The 26,044-nt window shown below is 42.7% G+C and overlaps 1 protein-coding gene across 2 annotated transcripts in view; it reads left to right on the top strand.

The window, feature by feature from the left end:
- LOC102065418 (glypican-5) overlaps positions 1 to 26,044 on the top strand; it is a 366,403-nt gene that overhangs the window by 265,955 nt on the left and 74,404 nt on the right. For both annotated transcript variants that reach the window (XM_074546780.1, XM_074546779.1), the window contains one exon: positions 2,637 to 2,787. In XM_074546780.1, coding sequence (XP_074402881.1) covers positions 2,637 to 2,787 — 151 coding nt within the window. The remainder of the gene's footprint in view (positions 1 to 2,636; positions 2,788 to 26,044) is intronic.

Genomic DNA, 26,044 nt, shown 5'->3' with positions numbered 1-26,044 from the left:
GTGGCACCTCTCTGCTGGTGTAAAGGGCTGGATGCACATTCAGAGATACACAGGAGATGCAGATCTGGGCTCCAGCTCCTCTCTTGCTTCAGTGAAGGCACCAGAACCCAGAAATGCTGCAGTGCACCATGCTGGAAAGCTCAGCTTCCTCCTTGCTCCCATTGGGTTCAAGTATTGCTTGTTTTGAGCAAAGGTCAGGGTTTGAGCCATAGGCAATGAAGGAAATCAGGTCTTTGCAAAGGAGGAGTGCCTTAACAGGCAGTAAACATTGCTGCTCTGACTTGCAAACAGTCATTAAAAGCCTTTATTAAATTCTGTGTCTCTTCTGTTTGCCACTTAGCCATTTCTTTTCATTCTGAAGAATTATAAATAAGAATGGATGAGGCTTTTCTAATATGACCAGGACACAATAAATTTGTGAAAGAACTGAGCTATCTTTCTCCCTCATAGGCAAAAGTTTCCAATTGTTTAACAAAAATGTTGTTTTGTATTGCTGTCACATGGGTCTTCATGGCTGTGAATACCAAGGCTCAACATTAAGCAACTTGTTTATAAAAACCAGACATGCAGTAACAATTAGAGAGTGTTTAACATGCTTCCCCATCGAGTCCATACCCTCTCCTCCCACTTGCTGATCTTCCCAGTGCCCTGTGCAGTTATTTGTGTCTTCAGAAGGAGCAAACTGAGCTCTGCAGAGAGAGGGTGAAGAATCTCCCGAGTTCTGCCTTGTAGAAGTTGGCATCTGTTGTTCCACAGAACCAGATCTCTGCTCCAAGCATTTGGCAGCACCTAAAGAAGGAGACTGTGACACAAAACTTCCCACTGCAGAGAAACTGCTGCATCCATCACCATTCTTTCAGCCCACTTAATACAGCTGTATTAGCCCTGTGCTCCAGTTCACCCCCAGCTCCCAGGACTGCTCCTTTGTAGTGTTTGAATCTCCAAAGTGTTACATTTCAAAGTACGTTTTGCTCAGTACCAAGAATAATCTGGGATGAAGCAGATCACAAAGCCTGAAATGGATCTGGAGGGCTTTGGGAGGAAGATTCTTGTGCTGAAGGGTATTGGATAGATCCAGTTTGGCAGCACTGCAGAGGCTTTGAGAGCAGTTTTTCCATCCGGTCAGTGCTCCTCAGGTGTGGAGGAAAGGTTCAGGCTTCTCCTGGACCATTCTTGCTTGATGAATATTTGCCTTATAACCCAATTTATTAGTCTAAGCCATTTGGGTTTGGGTTTTTTTCTTTCCCCCAGGTAGTGCTGCTTTTGGTGTGACATGCACAGGCTGGGTTTAGATTCACGCCCAAGGAAATGGGATTTTTCATCTTTTGGAACTACCAGAGAGCTGAAAAATCATTTATTTCCACAGTGCTACTAGTAGGCAGCTGTTCATGGTGACAGCAGGAGAAGGAGTTATCTAAACATCAAAAAGCTGAGTGTTGGGAGGTAAATATGCTGTTAGAGCAACCATGACCTGGTGTGATAGATTTAAATTTATTTTAGAAAAGGTTTTCTTATTCTGTGCTCAGTCCTAGAAATATTCTAATGAACAACTTGCAGTTGGAACAGATATCTTAAAAATCATATATAGGGGCAAGGTTTCCAAGTGACCAAGCCCATCATGAAAAGTAGCACATGCCCTCAGCTGTGAAGTTTGTTATGGTCTTCAACTGTAAATCCCTCAAAACAAATACTCGGACAGCTGGCAGGTTGTACCATCGTTAACAAGTGTTCCCCAAACTGTGCTTGGCAAAGGAAAAGCTGTGTGTTGGAACCCTGGTTACTGAGAATTTCAGATTTTCTGTGCTGACAGGCACTGACCCCCAGAACACTGCATTTCACCTGAGGCATGGAGAGGCTTCCAAAATGGAATGACAGAACTGGGATTGTGGGTGTGGAGTTTGAATAGAAATGTGTAATAATTTTTTTTAAATTTGTCTCTGAAAATCATAATTAATAATTAATTAATAATTAGAGTTTAAGCGTTTAGAATATAGTAATATCTATGAAGCAAGATGGAGGTTATAGGGCAGAGGCTGATCCTTCTTCATCTTCTCCATGGGTTTGAGTGGTTTTGTGTAAATGGATAAAACATCCCCATTGTGGGCACAGGTGGTTGGTTATTGGGTTAAAAGTAAAAGTAATTTAGGTGTCATTTCTTAATTAGACAGTTTATCCTTAAAAGGCCTTGTAGAGAGAAAAGTGGGGCTCCATTTTAGTTTGTTAGAGTGAAGTGCTGTAGAACTCAGGGTTTGTGAGACTGGAACATAGATAAGAACTAATAAACATCTGAGTACCAACAAGAAATTCCATCTCATGCATTTAATCCCGATCCTGGCAGAAAATGAGCAAAGACTCCCCAGCTGTAGGAGCAGCACTCCCTGTGGTGGTATTGGTAGATGTGATATTTTCAATTAAAAGGTTGATAAGTGCCCCTGGTCATCTATGGTGCAGAACATTTGGTTGCATAGTCTGTTATTCCAGAATATTTGAATTGCCAGAAACAGCCTCCAGCTTGAGGAGCTGCTCTTGAAAGTGCCTGAGAAAGTGTTTGTTGCTGTATAAACCAGATGGGTGCCAGGGGTAGGAGCTGTGTGAATGCTCTGACCACGGCTGCTTTGTCACTTCTTCCATTTCAGCTGGATGCTGAGAAGGCCAAGCTGAAGCTGGAGAGATGGGGACCCCGGGATGCTGGCAGTGGGGCTGGAAGGAGTGAGGAGATGGAGTCGAGTGGAGACTGTGATGATGAGGATGGCTGCCAAGGATCCGGGGACAGGATGCACACAGCAGGTAAACACAGCTTCTCTAGGCACTTGGAGAGCTTGGAAATCCCTGTGCCACAATTAGGTGGACAGAGCTAAGACTTAAAGTGCTTGAATTGCTGTCAAAATCCTACTGAATTCAAAGGACTGGAATCTTAATCTGTGAAGAGCTGCAGTAAAAATAGAATGATACAGACAGTAACCCAATATAATTTAACATTTGGCATGCAGATAAAAGACTTAAATGTAGAGTGAATAATGTCTGCAGTGAAATCTGAATCACAGGAATGCTGAAGAGCCTTCCTGCATAATGTGGGCCCTTCAGATAAATAGACAATTGATGACCTTATAGAGTATGCTAAGTGTTAACATATAAACATTTATTTATTGCAAAATCATACTGAAGGATGACCCAGAGTTAGTTCAATGTATATATTCTTGAAGAAAAACCATAAGGAATACTGTGGGGTTTTTCCTTAGTGGTGAGCTGCTGGTTAAATGAAATTTCTTGACAGTCTCAGATATTGCATTCTGCAATATTTATTCATTAAATTACTTGGATAATATGTCATCAAGTGTAGAACCAGCTTCAATATCTAACAACTTCCACAAACATACTGGCAATATGATTTGTAGTTAGATTCTTTCAGAAATTTAATAAAAAGTAAGATGTTCCTAAATACTTGATATTATTGATTTATCTCATCTCTAAGTTCTGATTCATTTTCCCTCACCAAAATTGAGGCTGGTTTAATTTACCATAGTGTAAATATGACGTGGTTTGGATGTGTAAATACATGAAATACAGGTATGACAGTGCTGAAAACAATGCCCATTGAGATGGCTGGAGCTCAGGTAGGTTTAAACTGCTGCCTTGATTCTGCTGAGAAAAACAAATGCCTTTTCCTTGTCCCTTTGCCCTGAATGGAGAGGGCATACCTCATATTTAGGTAAGATTTGCTGACATGCTGTGATCAGCTTGTGGCCAAAAATTCAGCTGTCCCTCATGTGAATATTTGTTCAGGAAAACCAAGTTTAAAGGTGTACTTTGGAATGTGTGCAAAGTGTTAATTGCAGTACCAGCTTATAAATAATTGAATTTTAGTTTGCAATGATGGCCAGTGTGATCAGGGTATCATCACATAAGGACACTGCTTTTAAAAATCATTAAGTAATTACAACTGACAGATCAAGCAGAGCTTTTCACCATCTACTCACCAGTATTTTTGAACAAAGGAACTTGGATACAATGTTACTTTAAAACTCTTTGCCTAACTTTTTAATTGTTTACTGTATTTCATCCATAAGCAAAAAAAAAAAAAAAAAAAGACTTTTAGAGGCTTTAGGCCCTGGGGATTTAGGAAAATAAATACTGTAATATGATTTCTTCTCTATGTGGAGCAATAGAAACAAAAGCCAGGTGCTTGGTAGTCTTCAATGAACAACCAAACTATTAATACACCATTTGGGGAGGATGTGTATCCATGCTTCCATTGACAATGGCAGAGTTAAAAAATAAAATGTTGAATGCTTTCAAGACTTGACTTTCAGCTGGCTTTAATAATGGAAAGCTACTTAATGTTACTTTTTCTCTTTTTTGCAATCTATTTCATTAAAATATTTTATGCTGATATCATTCTGGATTTAAAAGAATTATATTTATATAACTGTCTGTTTCAGAATTTAGCAGGGTGTATATCCAATTAAAAAGGTAGTTAGAATAAATTCTAGAAAATGGTATTGATTCATAACAGAAGAATAAGTATTTCATTGTGTGACAGTAGTAATGCTCTATCATAATTAGCTTTAAAATATTGTACTGTATACAAGCCACTAGCAGTAAATCTCTTTTCCATATCTGGATACAATTAAGAGATAAAATGCAGTAATCTCATTATGGAGCTGCTTTGCTTTAATAGAATGTTAAAGAAAAACAAACATCAGATTAGTTGAATTTCCCCTTGCTGCATGTCTGAGATGATGTTGGCAGTTGTACAGCCTGTGAGCTTGTATTTCCTAAGCTTTAAACTCCTCCAGTCCATCTACTCATTGTTTTGTGGAAGTGGAATATGGCAGCATTGCCTGTTCCCTGCTTGCCTGGAGACTGAGTGGTGAACTGGCTCTAAAGGCAAATCCCAAAACCCTGCTTTGAAGGGTGGTGAAGCCAGTGGGAATGTCCTCACAGGTGTGGCTGAGACACAAGGAGAGCTGTGAGATGCCACCGAGCTCTTTGGAGCATGTGCAGCACACAGTCACACAGCAGGACAAAAGGAATGAAAAAGGAATAAAAGCCTCTCCAAACACAAATTTTCTGGCAAAGCAGCCATGCTTGTAACAACAGGCCCATGAAAAACAGAGGAAAATATTTTAATGTCAGCCTCTAAATTGCAGAATTGAGAATGTAGTAAATATGTACTACATCTGTCATTTATTCAAAACTATATGAAAATTATATTTACTGCTCTGTGTGTTGAGAGCATTGCAAAAGAATGAGATTGCTTTTAGTGTTTGAAAACCTACTGAATGCTCATTTCTTTCTACCTCCCTGAAAAAAAAGGCTTTTCCTTACTAATAAGTGACCAAGAATTTCATTAATATATGGGTGACCATCATGAAACATTTCTCTTCATAGCTATTGGTAAAGATCTCCCCAGACAGATTCCCCTGCTGACTCCCCACATTGCTAACAGAGGGCCGGGCTCCTGGGTTTTGGATTTCAGCCTGTCCTGAGTGGGTGAGGGCTGGTCCTGGGTTCTGGATTTCAGCCTGTCCTGGGTGAGCACAAGATTCCAGCCAGGTCACTGTAACACCCTTTTCCCTCTGTTGGTTTTTATTCCCTTTTGGTTGGGGTTTGCCCTCTCTGTAGTTTGGCTCATCCTGCAATGGACAGTACAGTCCTGTCCTTTTGTTTGTCACCTCTGGCCTTTGATATGCCTGCATATCAATGAATCAATTTATTTTATGTCTATAATTAAGCTATATGGCTGTCTATTAGCTAGTGCTGGGATTTTGTTTCTGTTTGTTGCAAATAACAACAGAACAGTGCCATTCACTATTACCTGAAAAGATCAACACTTCTTTCATGATAATGGGCTTAATTATCTATTCTATATCATGTGTGTTTATCCATGTGATTTTTAAATGAACAAGATAAATTCTCAGGAAACCAGGATTCTCTTCAAAAATTATGGATGGTGGAAGATGCTTTATACTGTGCTGTTCTCACAGGCCTTACCAATTACCCTGAGCATCTCTTCCTGGGGAAAGCTGTGGGAACAGCAGTTTCTCAAGCAGGCCCATGTGTTATTTGTTGGCAAGTCCCAACTTTTTAATGACAACATCTGTGAATCATCTTGGAACAAAGCTTTGTTGGGGGAGATTTAAGAAGAGGAAAGCCAGCCACATAAATCTGGAGCGTGGATGGGGAAGTTGCTCTGTGGTTTGCCCTGCTGCAGTCCTGCAGGTTTCTAGGCAGAAGGGCAAAGCAGCATCTTAGGCTGAGCTTTGCTGAGCCCAGCCTGCTCACAGAGCCACTGTCTTACATGAATCTCATCACAGTGTGAGTCCACTGGTGTCAGACCTTGTTCTTTAGCCCTTACATGCAGGTGGGGATGCTGGAGAGAGCAGGGAGTGCTCAGTGCCCTGCAGGATTGAAGGAGAGAAATGAGAGTCCTGCTGCTTGTCAAAAGAGAGCAGCAACAGGTTCACATTGGGTCCTGCCTCTGCTGCCTCCTTTTCAGAGGAGAAAAATGTTTGGTAAAAAGTGGGAAGGATGCTTGTGCTAGCAATTCCAGTTCCCAGCTCTGTGTTGTAATGAGGCCCCATCCAAGTAGTGGCAGCCAACATTAGGGGTCAGTTCAGGGAAGTCATCAGTGATTCACTCCTAAACAAAGGTGGAGGAAATGTTTAGGCCACAGGAAGGCTTAAACCTGTGTTTAGTGCAAGGCCAAAGGCAGCTGTGTGGAGCTCTGGGCTGTGAGGAGGTTGTGGAGCACTGTGGTGCCAAGGCTGTGCTGACACCACTGTGGGCACGAGTTCATGAGCACACCTGCATGCAGGGACACCCAGGTGTGTCCCTGTGTTTGAGGCTGGATGTTCCACACAGCCTGTGCAAGGCAGAAATTCATCCCATTCTGTCTTGAGGAGCCTGAGGCAACATTGTGCAAAATCCCAGGGAGTGGAGCTGTCCTCTGGTGAAGGAAAATACAGCTTAGTCCATCCTTGAACAGAACAGACAACCCCAAATGTGTGGTGTACTTGAACTTCAGTCTTCAGATTCACCTCTCTGAGGTTAGAATCTATGTGTGGCTGAAAAAGCTCAGCCCTCAGGTGGGACAGGTGTTAACCCCACTCCTTCTGACATGCCTTGAAACTTGAGATTGTTTGGAAATGGAAATGTGGAGCCTGGCTCATTGCCTTGTTCCACACAGAGCTGGGCTTCTGCTGTGTCCCCATCCCAAAAGCAGGAGGTGTCCATGAAATAACAAGTGCCTGACCCTCAGGCACAGCAGATTTTTTACAATAATTCCAATTGTGTCTGTCAGTGCAGGCATTCAATAAAAACACGTCCTGGGACATCCCAGCCAGACTTTGACCATGACTGTGGCCTAAATGTGTTTTATTACTGTGATTTTTGCCAAATGCTTACCTAATCCCAGGAACAGTTTTATTCTGTTCTTCTTCCTAATTCCTTCGTGAAGCTCCCTCCCTTGAACAAGAACTTTCACATTTTGGACATCCCACCTGAACATCCTGCCTTATTGTCACAGATCATTGCCTGGGTGGGAACCTACAACAAATCTACTTGGAACATTCAGATGACATGAATTCCAACTCTTGGCTTTCTTCTTGGCTGTGTAGACAATCCCCAGCTTTCTGCTTATCTTTCAGAGTATCTGAAGAGATTATCCTCCTTGTAGATTTGTTATTTAGGGCTTATGAGAAAGATGCATTTTTGCCCCAGTATGCCTTTACAAGTGCAGACAAGTAAATTTTCTTTTTTCTTACTGTCTTCTGTCTGATCTGTATCTGCTCTCAACAGCAATGGAAAGTTAATGTGTTTCTCTGACTGCTTATGAATGTTTCCATTATCAGTTTTTTCCTTTTGAATATCAAGATTCTTTAATGCTTTATTATGTTATCATTCTCCCAGATTGTCAGTCTTTTCTTGGCATCAGTATTACTGTGTGACCTGTCATTTTAATCATCCTTCATTTCCATTCCCCATGTCACAGGCTGCACTTACACTTGTATTTATCCAAATACGCAGTTGTACAGCTGCTGATTTTGTAATTATTAGTACAAAACATCAATATTCTGAGATCATAATATCTGCTGGCAGTCAGCCATGCTCGTCAGCTTCTCATTGCCACACGTCCTCACAGATGATCCTGGCTCACAGAACTGCTGCATTTTCAGTCTCTGCTATCTTCTGCTTAGAGAAACCTCTCCATCACACCTCCTCCCCATCCTGCTGCCTTGCAGTGCCATTTTTCTACATCCTTTGTTGCTCAAGACATTTTATCTCCAACTCTGTTTTTAGAAAGCCTATAAATTCCTAGATTGCCCTCAGCATAAATGCCTCATTCTGTCCTCAGAACAGCACAGTAACATGTTAAAGCCTTATAGAAGTTTGGTTTTCAGGAAAACTCCACCTTATGCTTGCCATTTGGGGTGGTAGAGAGACATGAGCCTCTGTCAAGAGGAGCAGAAGCAAACCCTGCCAGGGTCTTCAGCATGTGTGGGGGACAGTGAGTGGTGGCTCCACAGCTGGCAAATTTCTGGCTGTGGCTTCTGTTTTAGGATACAGTTTGGGAAGAGGCAGAGCAGAGAAAACCAGAGAAACTGAAATAATCCAATTAAAAATACAGATTTTTGATTATTTATTTGAACTTGGGAAGGTCTGGTCCTGAGATGAGTGACGTTGATGTCACAGTGGTGTCCCACCATTCCCTCCAGGGTGCACCTGGCTGAGGGATTCTCTGGGTGGCAGTGGCATTTCCTGCAGGCTCTGCTCTGTGCTGAGGGGCTTCAGAGGGAAGAGAGTGTTGCAAAGAGAGGGAAGAAGAGAGGAAAAAAAAAGAGAGAGAGATAGAAAAGGTTTCCTCCTCTCTGTCCCTGGGTAAATCTATTTTATAATCTGCCAATACAGGAGTAAGTTATTTTTTGTCATTTAGTATAATTTTAACTGAAATGAACACAAGAATCTTAGAATCATTCCTCAGCCTTCCTCAGCCTCAGCACTGATGTGACAGTTTGAGGTGTAAAGGAATGGGATCTCAGTTCCTTCAGATTCCCACTCCCAGACCTGAGGTGAGAGTTCCCAGCACACCAGGGCTCCTGCTTAGATCCACTCGAGACAGCAGTTTTTGCCAAGTTGTAGAAATGACTTTCTGCACGAGCAGATAAACACATCCCCTGCAGGAATTTCTGCTAATGCTGAGCAGAGCAGTAGCTGGAGGAACAACAGACTGTGTGCCAGCTCTGTGACTCTCTGAACAGCTTTGGTGCTATCTCTGGTGCCTTCAAAGAGGCAAAATGGCAACTGGGGAAATGCAGTTTTACCATTTCACCGGAGAAATGTAAATTGCAGCACATTTCTGATCATCCTAGCAGCATTTAGGCAAAATTAAAAGGTAAAGTGTTTTAGTTGCTTAAGGTACCCTAAGCCTTCCAATGCATGTTCTGTAGGAGGAAATTAAACATTGGAGAGATCAGGATAAAGATATTTGGGGCTCAAGTGTTTGCAGTAGTTCTGAATAAGCAGCCATCAGGGACTGCATTGGAAATCACTGAAGGGTAATGAGCTTTTACCAACTTCCTACTAAAAATATTACCAGTAATCTCTGTTTTTCACTGCCCTTGTCAGCAGTATTTTATCTGGTTACTTTCCACAGGAGTAATTCCATGTGTACATCTATTTCTGAGATGGGTTTTGAAAACAGCCCTAAACTGAAAACTCATTGATCTCATTTTCCAGTGAGTTCCCACTCAGCAGCATTTCTCACAGGTATTAATGAAAAGGAATTCTTTTAAATACAAGTGTCACAAAGCTGTATGATCCTAAACAGGACCATAGTCAAACCACAAAGAGCATGAACAGAAAGAAGCACCTTGGTGTTTGATGGCTAAAATATGAGAAAAAGTCAGGTTTCTAAGAAAAATTGCACTGCTAAACACATGAATCAGGACATTTTGATTCAGGCTGTGGGAGCACTCTGCAGGTGAATACTTGGACCCCACAGTTGTGGTGCTTTTTTCTGGGAATGTCATTTGCAGGAGCAGGCTGGCACTCAGAGCTCACAGGTGGAGAATAAAACCAATCCTTCACATGGAGCTTTCATGAGGTGTGTGGTTTGCATCCTTCTGACAAGAATGCACCTGAGAGCTCCAATATCTTGGTCATTCCACACAGTGATAGGGTCAATGTGAAGGCTGAGGCAATTTGCCCCCAAAACATCATAAAGCCAAAATTAATGACGAGGAGTTAACAATGAAAGGTCCTTCAGATTGCTCCAGAACAGATAACTCATATTGTTTAATGGAAGCTTGTCACCATGATATTTTCTGAAAAATCCCTTTGCCAGGATTTCTTCTCCTGGGAAATTGAGAAGCCTCAGAGAAAACTGTAAATAATAATTATCTGATTGCTTCTCCTGTGTTTCACTGCTTTGGAATGTGGTCTGGAGATTGTTTATCCAACAGGTGAATGTTTGATTGTTTTCTTATGAATTGTTTTGACTTAATGACCAATCACGGTCAGGCTGTGTCAGGACTCTCTGAGTCAGTCACAAGTTTTTATTATTCATTCTTGTTAAGCCTTCTGATGTATTCTTTCTCTTTCTTTAGTATAGTTTTAGTATAGTATTCTTTTAATATAATATAATATCATAAAATAATAAATCAGCCTTCTGAGAACATGGAGTCAGATTCTCATCTGTCACCATGTCCTGGGGACCTCACAAACACCACAGATTCTCCCTTTAAAATATCCATGCCATTAGATTATAAATTCAATAAAACAATCCTGCAAGCCCAAAGCAGATGTTCACCTGCCAGTTGGTTTTGGTGCCACACAAGGGAAGAACACTTACCTGCCCAGAGCCAGGTGACAGGGACATTGTTTCTGCTCCTTGTGCTGCACCTCTGCCACCTTCCCTCCTCACCTTTCTGCGAGGAAGGAAGATACTAAAATCAAACCCTTGTTTCTTCCAAAGGTAAATTCTGCCAGTTAATTAAGGTAAGGTTATGAATTACTGCACCTTTCAAGGCTTTAAGGAGCCCTCTGTCATCTCTCATTGCACACAAGTGCAAGGCAGGTGGTGCAGCTGCTTGGCAGTGGAAATAGAACTGAAGGTTACTGGCAAATGAAAATACACTTTCTGTTTTTCCCTGCTGACACCTTCCTTTGTTTTATGATTCAGAAGGAAAGCCTAAGCAGTTGCTGTTCTTATAGAGGAGGAAAAGAACTGCTCTGGTTTGTTTTCCCTCCCTCCCCCCTTTGAACCAGTGTTTCTTGGGGGTGCTTTGTCTTTGCTTTCAGGGAGAAGCTGCCTTGAGCACACCAGGTGCACATTTGGAGGTTTTCTATTCCTTGATTGTCCATTTTAAGGTAAAATAACACTCCTTAAAAGAGTTCTGTTGTGCCTGAAGCCAGCAGATACGCCATCAGAATGTCTCAGCTGAGAAATTTAGGATCAAAACAATAGCCTGAAAGCAAGCACAGTTTAGTTTTACAGTAACAGAGAGCACAGCACAACTGCTCTGTGCTCTAGACTCGATTTACTACAAAAAGAACAGAACTTCAGGCTAAAGTATGTGACATATCAACAGGATCAAGAATTTATAGGGCTGGATCTGCCTGCCTTGAGATCAAGGTGCTTTAAAATAACTTAAGCCAGCTGATGATCTTGCATGTACTTAAATACCTTCCCTGAAAAGTGTTCCAAGATTAAGCACATTATTCCTCAGCAGGTGATTTTGCATCTGGTTTATCCCACAGTGTCTCCTGCCTGCTGGTTTTTGGAGTGTTTATTTCTGTCCTTTGATCCTGAAAGCAGCCAAGTAATATTTGCCTGAAATCTCCAGTTTGGACAGGACAGCTGACACCTTTCAAAGGCCTGCTAGGGTGTGTTGGGCTGGAACATCACCCAGTAGCCCCAAACTCAGGAACCAGATTTAACTTGGGAAGTTAGAAACCTTTTAGGGTTTATACGAGGTGCTGAAGTGTGGAGCCTCAATGTGTACAAACAGGGTGAAGTCCTTAAATTATGAATGACTGAGGATCACAGTTCTCAGTGATGGAAAAGTCAGCTGGATTCAAGATCCTACAGCACTTCTAGCACTGCTGCTAGTCTAGTTTCCTCTATTTGCCTCCAGTAATTGCCCCTCATGTTTACTTGTATCAGAAGCTTTTATTTTTCTAAATTGCATTCTATTCCTAGTTCAGGCTCCTAAATATCACAATCAGAAAATGTTTTCTTTCCTTGTCTTCCTGTCTTTTAAGATTTAGACAGATTGTCTGACATTCTTTAGGTTGTCTTCTTTAATCTCCCTATTGTGCTTGTTCTTCTCTGAATTCCTAATGTTTGTCAAGCCAAATTTGAACTATTTCTGAAATAAAGAACCAACCAAACTTTGAATATGACAAAAAGGTGTTTGAAATTAAGAAAATGGTTTTGGTTTGGGGTTTTCTTTAATCTCTTGAGGTATCTTGTGACACATTAGTTTGTTCATCTTCTAAATAAACAATCCTGTTAAGTTTGCAGATCAGTCTTCACTTCAGTGATATTCAAGTCCATTTCCTGCTTTAGTGCTTTCTGAAATGATGCACATTCTTGATCCAGGTGTGATTTGCACAGCCAAACCTCCCTTGCACCAGCAACCTTCCTGGGCAGCTCCATTGCCCACAAAGGGTGAGACACACTGGTCTGGTGCCCTTTGGGAGAAACAGAATGAGCATTTTGGAAGATCTGAAAGCTGTAAGTGAATATTTTGGGGAGCAAACTCCAACTTTTGAACATGCAGTACCATTTCTGTCACTGTGCAGACCATAAACTCTCACCGGGTGAGGTGGGAATGTTGAGCAGTGGTGAGGCAGGTAGCACACAAGGGAACATCTACTCCTTCACTGTTTATTCAATTTACTTGTGAAAGTCATTGAATATTCTCACCACCACAGCCTTAGCCCACTTACCATGGAATTGCTGCCCACAGTTAGCAGTTAATTCAGAGAGACGCAGGACTGGGCCAGTGTGGGCATGAAAACCTCTTGGGATCACCAGAAAGTGGAGGGAGACACTGCAATCTTCTGATAGAACTGTTACTTGCACTGAGAACCTTAGAAATTCTCAGCTTTCCAAACTATTTGCCATTCCTCTCCAAATTAAAGAGATTAAAGAGAATTTGCTCCTGCAGCATTGCAAGTGCCTGCTAATAAATCATCATCTGATATTTATAGGCCAGAATTAAGAGTGGTGATTCAGCCACACTGCTGACCATTTGGTAGCAAAGTCCTAATAACCCAATCTGGAGCAGCAGGAGAAGGAATGGCTCTCTGATGTGAAGTCAGACAAGTAATTTCCTATTTAAAATTTGATTAGATAAAATCTTTTGAACATGTGCTTGTAAAGCAACAGCCTGGTTAAATATGTATGGAGCTGCAGCACACACAGGACACTGCTCCAACAGCACAAAGAACATTTGCAGTAACCTGAACGTGGAGGGGCAAGCACAGTGCCCTGGGCTAAACTCCATCAGGATAAATCTCTTACACAATAGAAAAACAGCAGAGCTGATGGAGGGAAAGCAGTTTTCTTCCTGTTTAAAAACCCACAAATTTGTTTCTCTATCGAAAAGGTTTCATTTTGAAAAATGGAAACATTTGTTGTACATATGCAATTGGAAGAATGTTAATTTCAGGGGATATTTTTTGTAGGTTTTGAACACAAAAGGGAAAATATTGATTCAAGCTGGAATATTTTACCCCCTGCAAATAATATATAGCTTTTAAGATAATAATAATGTATAGCAAGCTTGATATTTTTAGCCAGAAAGTTCTTGATTTAAAGGCATTATATTCTAAAATTCACAAGAAAGAATATAAAGGCCAGAAAAAAACAAGATGGGGGAGTTTGGGCTGATTCTGACCCAGTAATTATCAGTGGGGATTTTGCTTTTGACTTAAAGAGACAACAGTTTGAGCCAAGAAACAAATTCTGCTGCCCTTCTCCCCCCTGCTCAGCATGGTAGCCCTAAGGCTGCTGCAAAGATGCTGCCCATGGTGACCTGCAGCAGTGAGCTTGGCCTGTGCCACAGCACAGAAATTCCATTGCTTCAGGTTAAACAACTGTGGCACTGTCTTCTTTTGATATCCTGATTTATCTAATTTACACAGGTCATGGCCCCTTTTGAAACTCAGCTATTGATAATAAAATATCCTCTCAAAAGTGGGATGCAGCCCCAAATCTGGGATGCAGCTCCATTGCAAGTTCAACAGAGAATCCATTACAGGAGTTTAGTACAATTGCATCCAGGCAGGAAGATTTTATCACTTATCATAAAAAGTACTTGCAGAACAGTCCTGGGGATTGAAATATTTATGTTATATTCATGCATTAAAAAATTACTATATTTGAAAATGACCAACTACTCATGTTCACTGGAAGTAAGTTTTTCTCTTTCTCTCTTCACGGTGCTCTACATTTTTTATTAAAGCCATGGGAACATCATTCCTTTTGTTGAGTCCTTGGTGTGAGAAAAATCTCTGTGTTCCAGCAGTCTGGCCACTACCTGCTGCACTTGTGTTCATTCCATGGACCTTAGGGGATTTTTCTTGGAAGTTCTTTGCCTTATCCTTTACCTTATCCTTGTCTCCAACCAGTGTCCCTGCAGATTTCATTCCAGCCCTCCAAGGGCTGCACAGTAGCATGGATGCATCCAGGTGCTGCCTGGGTTTTGCTTTTCCAAAGCAGAAGAAAAGCCCTGAGCATCAGCAGAGCCACGAGGTTGTGTCACACTCAAAGCCTCACATTTGGAGGCTTTTCTGGCAGCTGCAGAGCAGTTCTGTGGCTGGCACTATCACATGTTTGTGTGTTTTCCCCTCAGACAAGGTGGAATATGGCATTGCCCTGTCAGAGAGCCAGACAGCTTCTCAGCAACCTCACCTCCTGTGATGCCTTGGGATGGCTCCCTAGAGCAGAGGCTAGACAAGGTTCAGAGGATAAAGTGGGGATTTATTAAAGCAGGTTCACCTTGGGCAGTCACAGCCTCCCAGACGCCACACCCAAGCTGGACAAGGGGCACCAGTTTTCCAGACCATTATAAGTTTGGTCCATTTACATACCAGGGGTTAATTCTCCAATTACAGCTTCAGCTAATGAAGTCATTTACCCCCACTTTGCTCCCCCAGTTCACTTTTGTTTCTGCTTTTTAGGTCCTGAGGCTGTGGGGTGTCCTTTGTTCTCAGGCCCAGAGGGATGGTTTTGTCTGACCAAAACGTGAACTCTGTGTGGAGTTTGGGGTGATGCACTAATGCAGCACAGGATCTGAAAAATATAAAAGATGAAATCCTAAGGCATCACTTGCAGTCCAGTCTTTGCCTCCACAGTTTCAGTGGCTGCCCATGGAAGAACTCTCTCTCCTCTCTCTCCAGCCCACAGCCATTGGTGTGTGTTGTTCCCTGTGGCCTCCTGATCCTGTGGGGCTGGGAATGCAGATTTTCATCGAGCAGTGTTGTCGCAGACATCTTTTATGAACAGTCCTTTGCTTAGGATTTTTCCTCCTGAGAAGCTGGCAGGCCTCAGGAACAAAATGCAAACAATGGTTATCTGCTGCTGTGGAATGCAACAGGTGCATCTGGGATTGGTCTCATGTGGTTGTTTCTAATTAATGGCCAATCACAGTCAGCTGGCTCGGACAGAGAGTCTGGGACAGCTGCCTTTGTTATCATTCTTTCTATTCTTAGCTGGCCTTCTGATGAGAACTTTTTCTTCTATTCTATTAGTATAGTTTAATGTATATATATCATAAAATAATAAATGAAGCCTTCTGAAACATGGAGTCAACATTCTCATCTCTTCCCTCATCCAAGAACCCCTGTGAACACGGCCACACAGTGTTCCCTGCTCAGGTCCCTTGGTGCTGAGAGGGGATTCCTGCCCTGGTGAGCAGCATGTGAGATTCCTCTGGGAATCCTCCATCCATCCCCGTGTGGTTCTGCCCTGCTCCAGGCATTCTGCTGCATGTGCATCCTCCTCACTTGAGTAGGAAGGCACTGGCTGTCTCCAAGCTGCCTTAAGCCTCAACATTAGCTCCGCATGGATATCATGAACTGAAATGAGCTTTATAAAAAAAAAAAAAAATCACTTTAATCACGTTCCAGAGTCCTGACATGTTAGCAGGTCCTTGACAGCTTGTCAGTAAATGAAGAAAATGTGTGACACTAATGGGGACACAGTAGTGCTTCATTTGGCTATCACACCCAAATGCATCACTGGGAAATGCCCAGTGGGAGCCTCCCCATTAATCCAAGAAAAGCCCCAAGAAATCAATGTCCATCCATGGGGCTGAAAACCCCCAATCCTTTTGAGTTCCCCCAGCAGCCTGGGCACTGTCAGCTGAACTTCTGCTTTAAAATCACTTTGCATCCTCTTTGTTGAGCACATTTGCATAATCTGTGTCACAACAAAAATTGGAAGTGTGTTGTATCAAAGAAGATTTGAAATGAATTTTTTTAACTACAGATAAATCATAAACTGATTTTTGCAAACTGTATGAAAATGCATTGCAAATTGTAAAGAAGTCTATTCAAAGGAGCAAATAACCGACCACAGAAAATATTTTTCTATCTGTATAAATACACTGAGACCCTATCAATCTGCAGGATACATCAAAAGGCTTTATGAGAAATAAGCAAATTATAAATTCCTAGAGTGCCAATTTTCTTCCACAGATTATGCAAACATTATGTGTGCTTCAAGTAAAGTTGCATTTTATTAAAAATGTAACTCGTGATAAAATAGATGTAACACTTGAGTAACGATTTCAAATTTATGTTATTCTCACCTTATAAGATAATATTGAAAAAGTGAATTGGACTAACACAAGTGTATTCATTATGCATGAAATCTCTATTTAGTCTGTAAAGTGCAGAGCAGACAGATAGTGGCCATTTTCTGCTGCTGTAATTACTGTGTCACCATTTGTGAGGCATTTATGTAAAGTACAATGCTTCTGACTAACCATGGACAAATTCTCTGCATCTGGTTAAAAATCAAATCATTGTTTTCCAGTCCTTTATGTTCTGCTGACTCTGGAGTGCAATGTAATCCACCACCACTTACATAATCAAACACCATCTCTTTCTGTAATGTACATTCTTTTTAGATGGATTTATGGATCATACACCTTAATAATGTAATTTTTTAAAAGCAGAAGCCTATTATAAAATAGAGATCCTTCTTTATTTGTTCCCTCCTGTTACAAAGAAGGCTTGAACACTGGCACAGGTGTATCTTTACTCAAGGGTTCTTTCCCCAGTTTAGCAGACAGGTGCCTTGGTTTTTGGTGCAGTAACTTCTCTGTGTTTGCTGTGCTCCTCTGAAAGAGCCTAAAGGTTAAGTCTTTGCAATGATCCTTTCCTCCACTGGTCACAGCTGCAGGGTAAATGCCAGCAAGTTTAGAAAGTAAATAGTCAAAAATCCTGCCCTGGTGAGTGTTCAGGTCCTCTGCTCTTTCCACTTCACCCATGTCACACATGTCCGTGACTGCTGGGATTTGGGATGTGCTCATAAATCCCCTTCTGAGACAGAAGGATTTCCCATTGCCATGCCAGTCTCCTCTTTGGGATTCTCATCTGCAGGGTCACACTGAGCCCTGGCAGTGCCATGGCAGAGCTGTGTGACCATGGCAGAGTCACATCTGGCAGAGCCACACCTGGCAGAGCTTCATGGCCATGGCAGAACCACAGCTGGCAGAGCCACACCTAGAAAAGCCACAGCTAGCAGAGCTGTATGAGCATGGCAGAGCCACAGCTGGCAGAGCCACAGCTGGCAGAGCTGTGTGACCATGGCAGGGCCGTGTAGCCATGGCAGAGTCCCACCTGGCAAAGCCACACCTTGCAGACCTGTGTGGCCATGGCAGATCAGTGGGATCCCTCTCTGCCTGCCTGGCCTCTGGAGCTGCCCCCACAGCAGCAGCAGCAGATCACAGCTGTAATCTGTTTTCCCCTGGGGTCTGGTGCAAGTCGCTCCTCACAAATGCACCCTGCATTAGCTATGCTCTCGTGCAACGAAGGCTTTTGTTCTTGGAAAGCATTAAGGTGTTATGAGCTTAAGGAGATTTGTCCTGAAAGGAATTTTGAGAAAATTGCCCAGCATTAATGCCTTAAAATGCCCATCATCAAAAGCAGCATGGCTAAACTCCCAGGTAGTAGGTGGTAATGTAATAATTGATGCATCCCTGGCAAGCTCACACCTTTTTCTTGAAACTGCTGCATTAATACTTCTTTTTAATTCTTCATTGGGCTAAGGTAGTGCAAATGTGTTCATCTGTGCTGAGGAAATCTGGTTGTTACAGGCTGTAGATAAATTTATTTTGATTATTGCCTTGGCTTAAGTGAATGCTTTTTAGGAAAAACACACAAATATTATGAAGTTAAATGACTGCTGATTAATAATACCATGCACCAAGTTTGGCTTATTTTTAACATATTTGTTAGAGTTGGAGACTTCAGTAATGTAATTTACCAAAGCAAAAGTATCATTTGAAAATGGACAACAGGAAGCATTTTCCAGAAATCCAAATTGTGCCTGTAAATTAACAAAGCCTCTACATGAGAATTGGTCAGATACTTTCAGTTTTATTTAGCTGCTAAAGCAGCTGTCTGTGCAGTAAGGGAACTAAGTGGTTGCACTCATCTTTTTTCTTTGCTTTTTTTTTTTCAGTTCAGTCTAATAGCTTGTCAAACAGTTTTGGGAGTAAATCTCAGGAAGTGGTGCGGTGCCTGTGGTTAGGGCTTTCTTGGGGGCTTCCCTTGGGACAGTTTCTGGAGGAGGAAAACCAATTGGCTGTGCTGGCTGGAAGCAGATGTGGGAGCATGTGTGCATTAATGGCACTGAGAACTTGGAATACTGGCTGAGACATCAAGGGTTAACATCAGGGTGTGGGTAAATTTCTGTTGAATGAAATAAATCACCTTTGAGCTGACTGTAATGAGAGTTTAGAGTAGCTCTGCTACTCTAGAGGTACCAAACACCCATGGCATTTTTAGGTCTGATTCCATGTGGAACTCCCAAGCAGTGGCACAAAGGGCTTGTGTTCCCTCCAGTGCAGAGAAATGGGAGTCCCTAACCCCATGATGCTCCCAAAATAACATTCCCCTTCTGCTGTCAGCTAGCAAAATCCCTGGGGATCTCCCACAGTCATTGTTTCTCAGAATGTCTCGTGGAAATTGCTGAGAAATACCAATAATTAGGAAACAGTTGTGCTAAGTTCTCCTCTTTTTCAAAGCCTCTTCCTCAAATCTTCCCCTTTACTACAGCCAGACATAAAATTCCAGACTCTTAGTATGCAGAATGTTAATACAGCTCCACAGGATCTGTCATCTCAGTTAACATCACCTGCCTTTAGTGTTTCCATCTTTTGAATATGTATGAAAAATATCAGACAAATTTTCAACGCAATGGTTTATTAGAAAAAAAAAAAAAAAGCTGTATGTAATGAAGAATGCACATTGGTATTGTGTGCTCTATTAAAACAAAATTACCTTCAACTTTAAATAATATTTATTTTAAAATTTAAAGCAGGTCATCTTTGAAGATGGACAGACATGGCCCCTTGCCAAAAGAACAATCAGATTTTCTGCTGCAGAATATATAGAAAATCATAACAAACTTGATTACCTGTACCACTGCTAAAGGCCCTTCATATCTTAGCACTCTTGAGATTTAGCAGATTGCATCACATCTTCCCAATTAGCAATTATGACTGAGAAATGAAACATTCTGACTTTTACTGAAATTTAAAAAAAAATGCTTGGTTTTAAAAGAAGACAATCTGTGAACAGCCTTGATTTTAAAGTGTATTGTTTTACAAGAAGTGTTGAAATTTCAGTTCATTTTCTCAAACTACCTTAATTGTGCCATGTGAATAGATAGCAGCATAGTTTTCATTTTCTCAGATCTCATCTCTTCTGACCTCTCCAGAGGTCACTGTCTCAGCCTGAGGATTTGGGGCTTTTTTATTATTATTATTATTATTATTATTTCTTTTTAGGTTTTTTGTCACTGAAAACTTAGTACAATGATCCATTTTCACAACAGATAGCAAGAATCCACTCAGTATTCAAAATATCTTCTTTTTATCTGAAATTTCTTGGTGCTTTTGTCAGATGAGCATGTCTGAAGATCTCAGCAGTGAAAAATGTGAATTTCTCTGAGGGACACGAGGGGAATGCCTGGGATAGGTTACATGGGAGGAAGGCTCTCCTGGCTGAGCCAAGGGAAGGAGCCTGGACAGCCTTTGTTACAGAGTGCTGGGGAGCAGCTGAACATTGCAAAGGGCAAGGCTCTTGTGCCTGTGAGCTGTGAACTCATATTTCTATTTCTGTTCTTTGTTAAGATTCCTTTGGTATTGCTTATGGGTAAAAAGTTAAACACTAATTTTCTGGCACTATCTCAGAAGGTGTTGCCTTTGGATTCAGGTATTGACATTTTTCTAGGCAGAACAGAACATATTCAGCATATCCCCAGAGTGCTGCTCACCCAGCTCTGGGGGCTCACAGAGCCAGCTGTCCCTGCTCCTCACTATCCCAGCCCCCTTTGGTGTCCCTCTCCAAGCTCCTGCTTTCCTGGGCTCTGCTATCAGTGTTGCCTTTCCTGAGCTGTGCCCAGGCTGAGCTCCATGGTTTGGCTCCCTTAAACATTCCTTCCTGGAAGTGCTGCAGCCTGATCACACCCATCTAAGCACCATAACTCCATTTCAGCCTAATTCTCTGCTAATTCTTTGCAAGCTTTCAGTGCCTATCAGAAATAACTTTCCAACATCCTCCAGACACCGTCCTTTCTCTCAGCTTGAGGGATTCCATTTTCTGCAGCCTGGAATCCACAAGGGAAGTCCCTCTCCCAGCTCCTCTGGCTTAGTCTCAGGATGATTTTTGGTATCTCACATTCTGCCCTTACACTCCTTGGTCACTAGAATCTGCTTAATCATCTCTTTTTTCCCCTTTCTCTCAGCTTGAGAGATTGCAGTTCCTGCAGCCTGGAATCCACAAGGGAAATCCTTCTCCCAGCTCCCTGCTGGCTCCAGCTGCAGCCGGACTGGCCAAATGTGGAGCCTGGACAGCAGCAGCTGATCAGGGCAGGAGCCCTCAACTCCTCTGGACTCTGGCTTGCCAACAGGAGCAGTCTCAGGGGCATTCTCTTGGTTTGATTGTGATTTTGGGTGAGAAATGAGATCTCAGTGGTGTGGAGAGAGCACACGGTGCTGATCTGACCATTGTGCAGTGCCTGGGAGTGGGGAGGGCAAGGGCAGGGCTGGCTGGTTGCTTTCCAGAGGCTCTAACCCACAGAAAAACCACTGCAAATGCTTCCATCTCACTCCTTTACAGCCAGGGCCACTCATGTGCCTGGTTTCAGCTGATTGTTGGCTCTAGAGCAGATAAGAACAAGCTTTGTTCCTCCTGAGCTTTCTCTTGCACCACATCAGCTTTCCACAGTGTTTCTTGCTGTTGTGGTGGGATCAAAAGGGATTTCCCCATTGCCTACCCATGCAGCTCCGTGCTCTGCAGAGCTGTTGTGTGCCAGGGGCTGGTTCTGCTGCCCCTCACTCTGATTTGAAGGGGGGAGAGGTGAAGGACAGGGACTGGGGGCTGTTTTTGTTGGCTGGTAACTCCAAGGCAAGTTTGCAGTCAGTCTGCTGCCCAGGGTGCTGTGGTATCTGCTGATGGCACATCAGAACTCAGATTATCCTTGCAAACCACCTGCTTTCTGAGCAGCTGGCATTCTGAGCAGAGCCTCTCACTGAGCTGAAGCTCTGGGCCAGCCTGGCTGGGTCAGGCCTTGCTGGTGCACATGTGCTCACACACGTGTGCAAGCACAGCCCCAGCCATTCTGAGTGTCTGCATCACGTGGGATCCCAGCAATGTCCTCCTTTGCCAGTCTTCAGCATGTGCTTATCAGCTGAACTCGTGTCTGTTTGTTTTCCCAGCTGTGTGTTACAGGCTCAGATTACTCTTGACTTTAAAAATCAACACTTGTTTAATTAAAAGTCATTTTCAAACTGTCACCAGAGTGCCAGATGCAACAAGTGGCATCATCCTGTGTCACAGACATCTTTTATGAAAAATCCTTTCCTTAGGATTTTTCCTCCTGAGAAGCTGACAGGCCTCAGGAACAAAATGTAAACATTGATTATCTGCTGCTGTGGAATGCAACAGGTGGATCTTTGATTAGCCCATGTTGGATGTTTGTAATCAATGGTCAATCACAGCCCAGCTGGCTCAGACAGAGAGCTCAAACCACAAACCTTTGTTATCATTCCTTTTTATTCTATTCTTAGCCAGCCTTCTGATGAAATCCTTTCTTCTATTCTTTTAGTATAGTTTTAATGTAATATATATCATAAAATAATAAACCAAGCCTTCTGAAACATGGAGTCAGATCCTCATCTCTTCCCTCATCCTCAGACCCCTGTGAACACCATCACAATCCTGCCCCTCATTTCTTCTCTTCTCTCCTCTCTAAAATACCAACACCAATCAAGAAGAAATTGGCAATATTAAGCCTAGGAAAAAGAAAAAATAGCCAAAGAAAAGTGGCATTTACAGGTATGTCAGCCCAATATATCAACCCACATTAAAGATCTGAGCCCAGAACTCATCTCTGCTTCATTTGCCATCATATTCATGTCACATTTATAGCTGTATATTATTTGAAGTTGTATTTTTAATGTTGAGGAAACTATTGTAAAATGTATTGCAATACTTAAACATTACTGTGAAAGTGAAAAATGGATTTTTCCATAAAAATATACTCTCTTGTGAAATTATGGCCCTAGTGAAAATGTACTGCCTTTCAGCCTGCTTCTTGGATAGTGTGATAATATTCTACCTAGATGTATTGTCTGCAGGCACTGGACACAATCCTCTGGGTGTGCAGAAATTAGATAAGGAATAATTCTGTTGTATAATAGCATCCCTTGGGTAGTCTCCTGTGCAATACAGTAAAATTGATTCAGGTTCTCTCCATCGAGCTTATCTGCCGTCCCAGCACTGGAGTGTTCCTCTCCTGCCTTTTACCTGGGCAAAACTATTTTCTGGCTTCATTCTGTTCAAGTCCAGCATGAGTGATTTATAGAGCATCATCCTGGAGTCAGCCTCTGTCATCCCAAGTGTTTTGCAACAGGTGACTGCTGGGTTAAGTTGAAGAGTTGAAAATAAATGTGCCCAAAGCAGGGTAATCTCTGCCTGGTTTAATATCCTGGAGCACTGCTCAAAGCCTGGATCCCATCCTCAGGAGAGCCTGACCTGGCTTGTTTACAGTAACCTGTAATTTAAATAGCCTCTCACTCATGGGATGGTGTCTGTGTCTTTTTAAATATAAATTACCACTTAGCCTTCTCTTTGAGGGATTCGTGCAGCTAAGGCCTGATTGGAAGGAGGGGAATCTCTGCTGCTTACTTTGAGCTGAAAAGTTCATTGTCCAGTGCTGGAAATTTGATTCACTTTTCCCCTGCTTGCAGGAAATAACTTCAGGCCCTTGCTGGCATGGTTTGTACCAGAGAAGCCTTCAGCAATACACTCTGTCTCTTGCTCTAAAACATTTGGAAGGCCAGAGCACAAATCAGTCCTGTGGATTTCCACCCTTATTCCCCTACAGACACCTTGTGCCCTCAGCCAGGGTTTGTTACAGACTTTGATGTAATCACAGTTAGACCTGGAGTTGTGACTGTTGTGGTTTTCCATCAGAGACATCACCATGGATGGCTGTTTATGGTGCATTTCTGATTTTTAGTCCTCTCCTAGGCAGAAAATGGGACACTGGGCCATTTCCATATCCATTTCCTGCTAAGACATTCCAGTTGTGCATATTCACTGGCATAATCACAAATAATCCCAAAGCTGAGGGACTGTGTAGCCACATGGTGAGCCGTGAGGCAGCTCCTCTGCTGCTTTACTGTTCTCTTTTAACAAATCCAGCTGCAGAACATCTGTGTCATGGGCTGTCACATCTGTCACTGAGTCTCAGGTTGCTTTTTGGTATCTCACATTCTGCCCTTGCACTCCTTGGTCACTAGAATCTAATTCACCATCCTTTTTTCCATTCTTTGCAATATCCCACTTATTCTGGGTGTTCAGCTGGGGTGATGTTTTTTTCCTTGGTGCTTCCAGAGGCCCTCAAGAGACACCAAACTGTGAGTTTGTGCAGTGCCATGAACACCTCCCATGGGTCCTGTGTGTTAAATCCACACTGCAAAGCACAGTCCTGCTCCTTTGGAAGTGTGCAGTGATGAGGAAATGCAATATTCAGAGCTTTGTGGAGGAGAGAATGCTCAGGTCCCTTTAATAGGAATAGGAAAAGCCACTGGGAGTGTGGGGCCTGGGGAAGGGTTCACACAGAGCACTCATTTTGGTACCACTCATCTAAATGAGTTGTACAACTCATCTAAGGAAGTTGAAGCTTTTACTGCACTGATGTTTTCTAACTATAGTTGTCCTGAAATTTTTAAGATGAAAGATCATTTTGAACAGAATGGGTTTGAGTGGGGTGGGTTTAAAGCAAAAACTCCCAAGGTGCTTGTGGCCAGTGGTGCCAATTGATCAGCTGAGTGTCCCTCATGTCACTGAGCCCCAGCTGTTCTGCTCTCCATCTCCTGTGGCAGATTCTTTCATACAGTGCATTCCCATGGAGATGCACCTTGCTCATGCAGGGCCTCCCATCAATCTGACACTTCTGCTGGAAGCTGAGGATGAGCTGAGTGCTGCAGAGGGCCATATAGACCTTGTGCAGCTGACAGTAAACGATGACAGCCTCTCTTCTCAGCACCTCAAGCCAGCAGATATTGTCAATCTTTTGTCCCTTATGTCTGAAAGTTCCTTTGATTCATGTGTGCTCCAGATATTTGGTGTAAAATACCCTGTCTGGTGCTGCTTAGTGTCACAGCCTTATCTGTTTCAGCCTGCTCCAAGCTCAAGAAGAAGGAGCATTTTGGCAGGTCTCAGGGATGCAGTGAGTGGGTGACAGTGGCCTTGTGGCTGTGGGTGGCAGTGTCAGTGCTCCACACAAGGTTTGCTGTGAGCTCTCAGTGTGGCACAGAAGGTGGGACAGAGCTGAAGGGTGTTTGACTTCCCCAGTGAATCTGCACTTGTGTACTGGATGGCCACAAGTCCTCTTCTAATATTTGTGGTATTTCCTTCCAAACAAACACAATTTTCTAGTACTTGGATAGTGATCTCTAGCCCACCTACTTACATGGTATCAATTACAGCTCCATTGGAGCTCCTTAGTCTTTCATCTTTTTTTTTTCTCCTCATTGTGCCCCCAAGACTTGTTTTCTTAATTTTACAGCTGGAGAACTGGCATAGGGAGCCAATGGGAAATAGGCCAGTCATTCCACATGAGTTCTGTTTTGCATTGGTTTTAAGTGAGACTCTTTAAAATATAATTAAAAGCTTTATTGTTCCTTGATTAATATGCTGCTCTGTTTCTACTATAATGCCACATTATCCATAGTGCTCCTCAGCTATTTTACAAATATTTCTATGCTGTGTTTGTTTTGGCAACTGCTGCCAGATGTTGACTCTATGAAATCTTTCCAGCTTTTTAAAAGCTGCATTGCTTTTCTGTCTAGAAGATGCATGCATGCCAGGATGCTGTGACATGAGGAACTGCACTGTCACCTGGGAGAGCTGGCCTGTGCCCCTGTGTGCCAGGCTGAAGGGATGGGGGGCAGAGCAGGGCTGAGATTTGTGCTCCCAACACCAGAGCCAGGGTTTCTTGATCCCTGGCTGTCACTCCACTGTGTCACTGAAGGGTTTTTTCTGAGGGAAGTGATAACATTCTGTAGGGAGGTGATAAAGGGAGCAGAATGACCAGCTGCACCCACTTCAGAGCCTGATAGGTGATAAATGACCAGCTGCACCCACTTCAGAGCATGATAGGTGATGAGGACTGAAGCAAACTGGGATGGGGACCCAGGGACTTGAGTGTGTGTTTAGTCCTGGGGAGCTCCAGGTGGAGAGGAGCCTCTGTGGAAGCAGCATGGGTGTGAGCCAGCCTGCTTTGCCC

This window comes from Zonotrichia albicollis, chromosome 9, assembly GCF_047830755.1.
Source record: "Zonotrichia albicollis isolate bZonAlb1 chromosome 9, bZonAlb1.hap1, whole genome shotgun sequence".
In the NCBI taxonomy this organism is placed as follows: domain Eukaryota; kingdom Metazoa; phylum Chordata; class Aves; order Passeriformes; family Passerellidae; genus Zonotrichia; species Zonotrichia albicollis.
The sequence above is the reverse complement of the archived record's forward strand: the minus strand, read 5'-3'. Positions and strand labels throughout refer to the sequence as shown.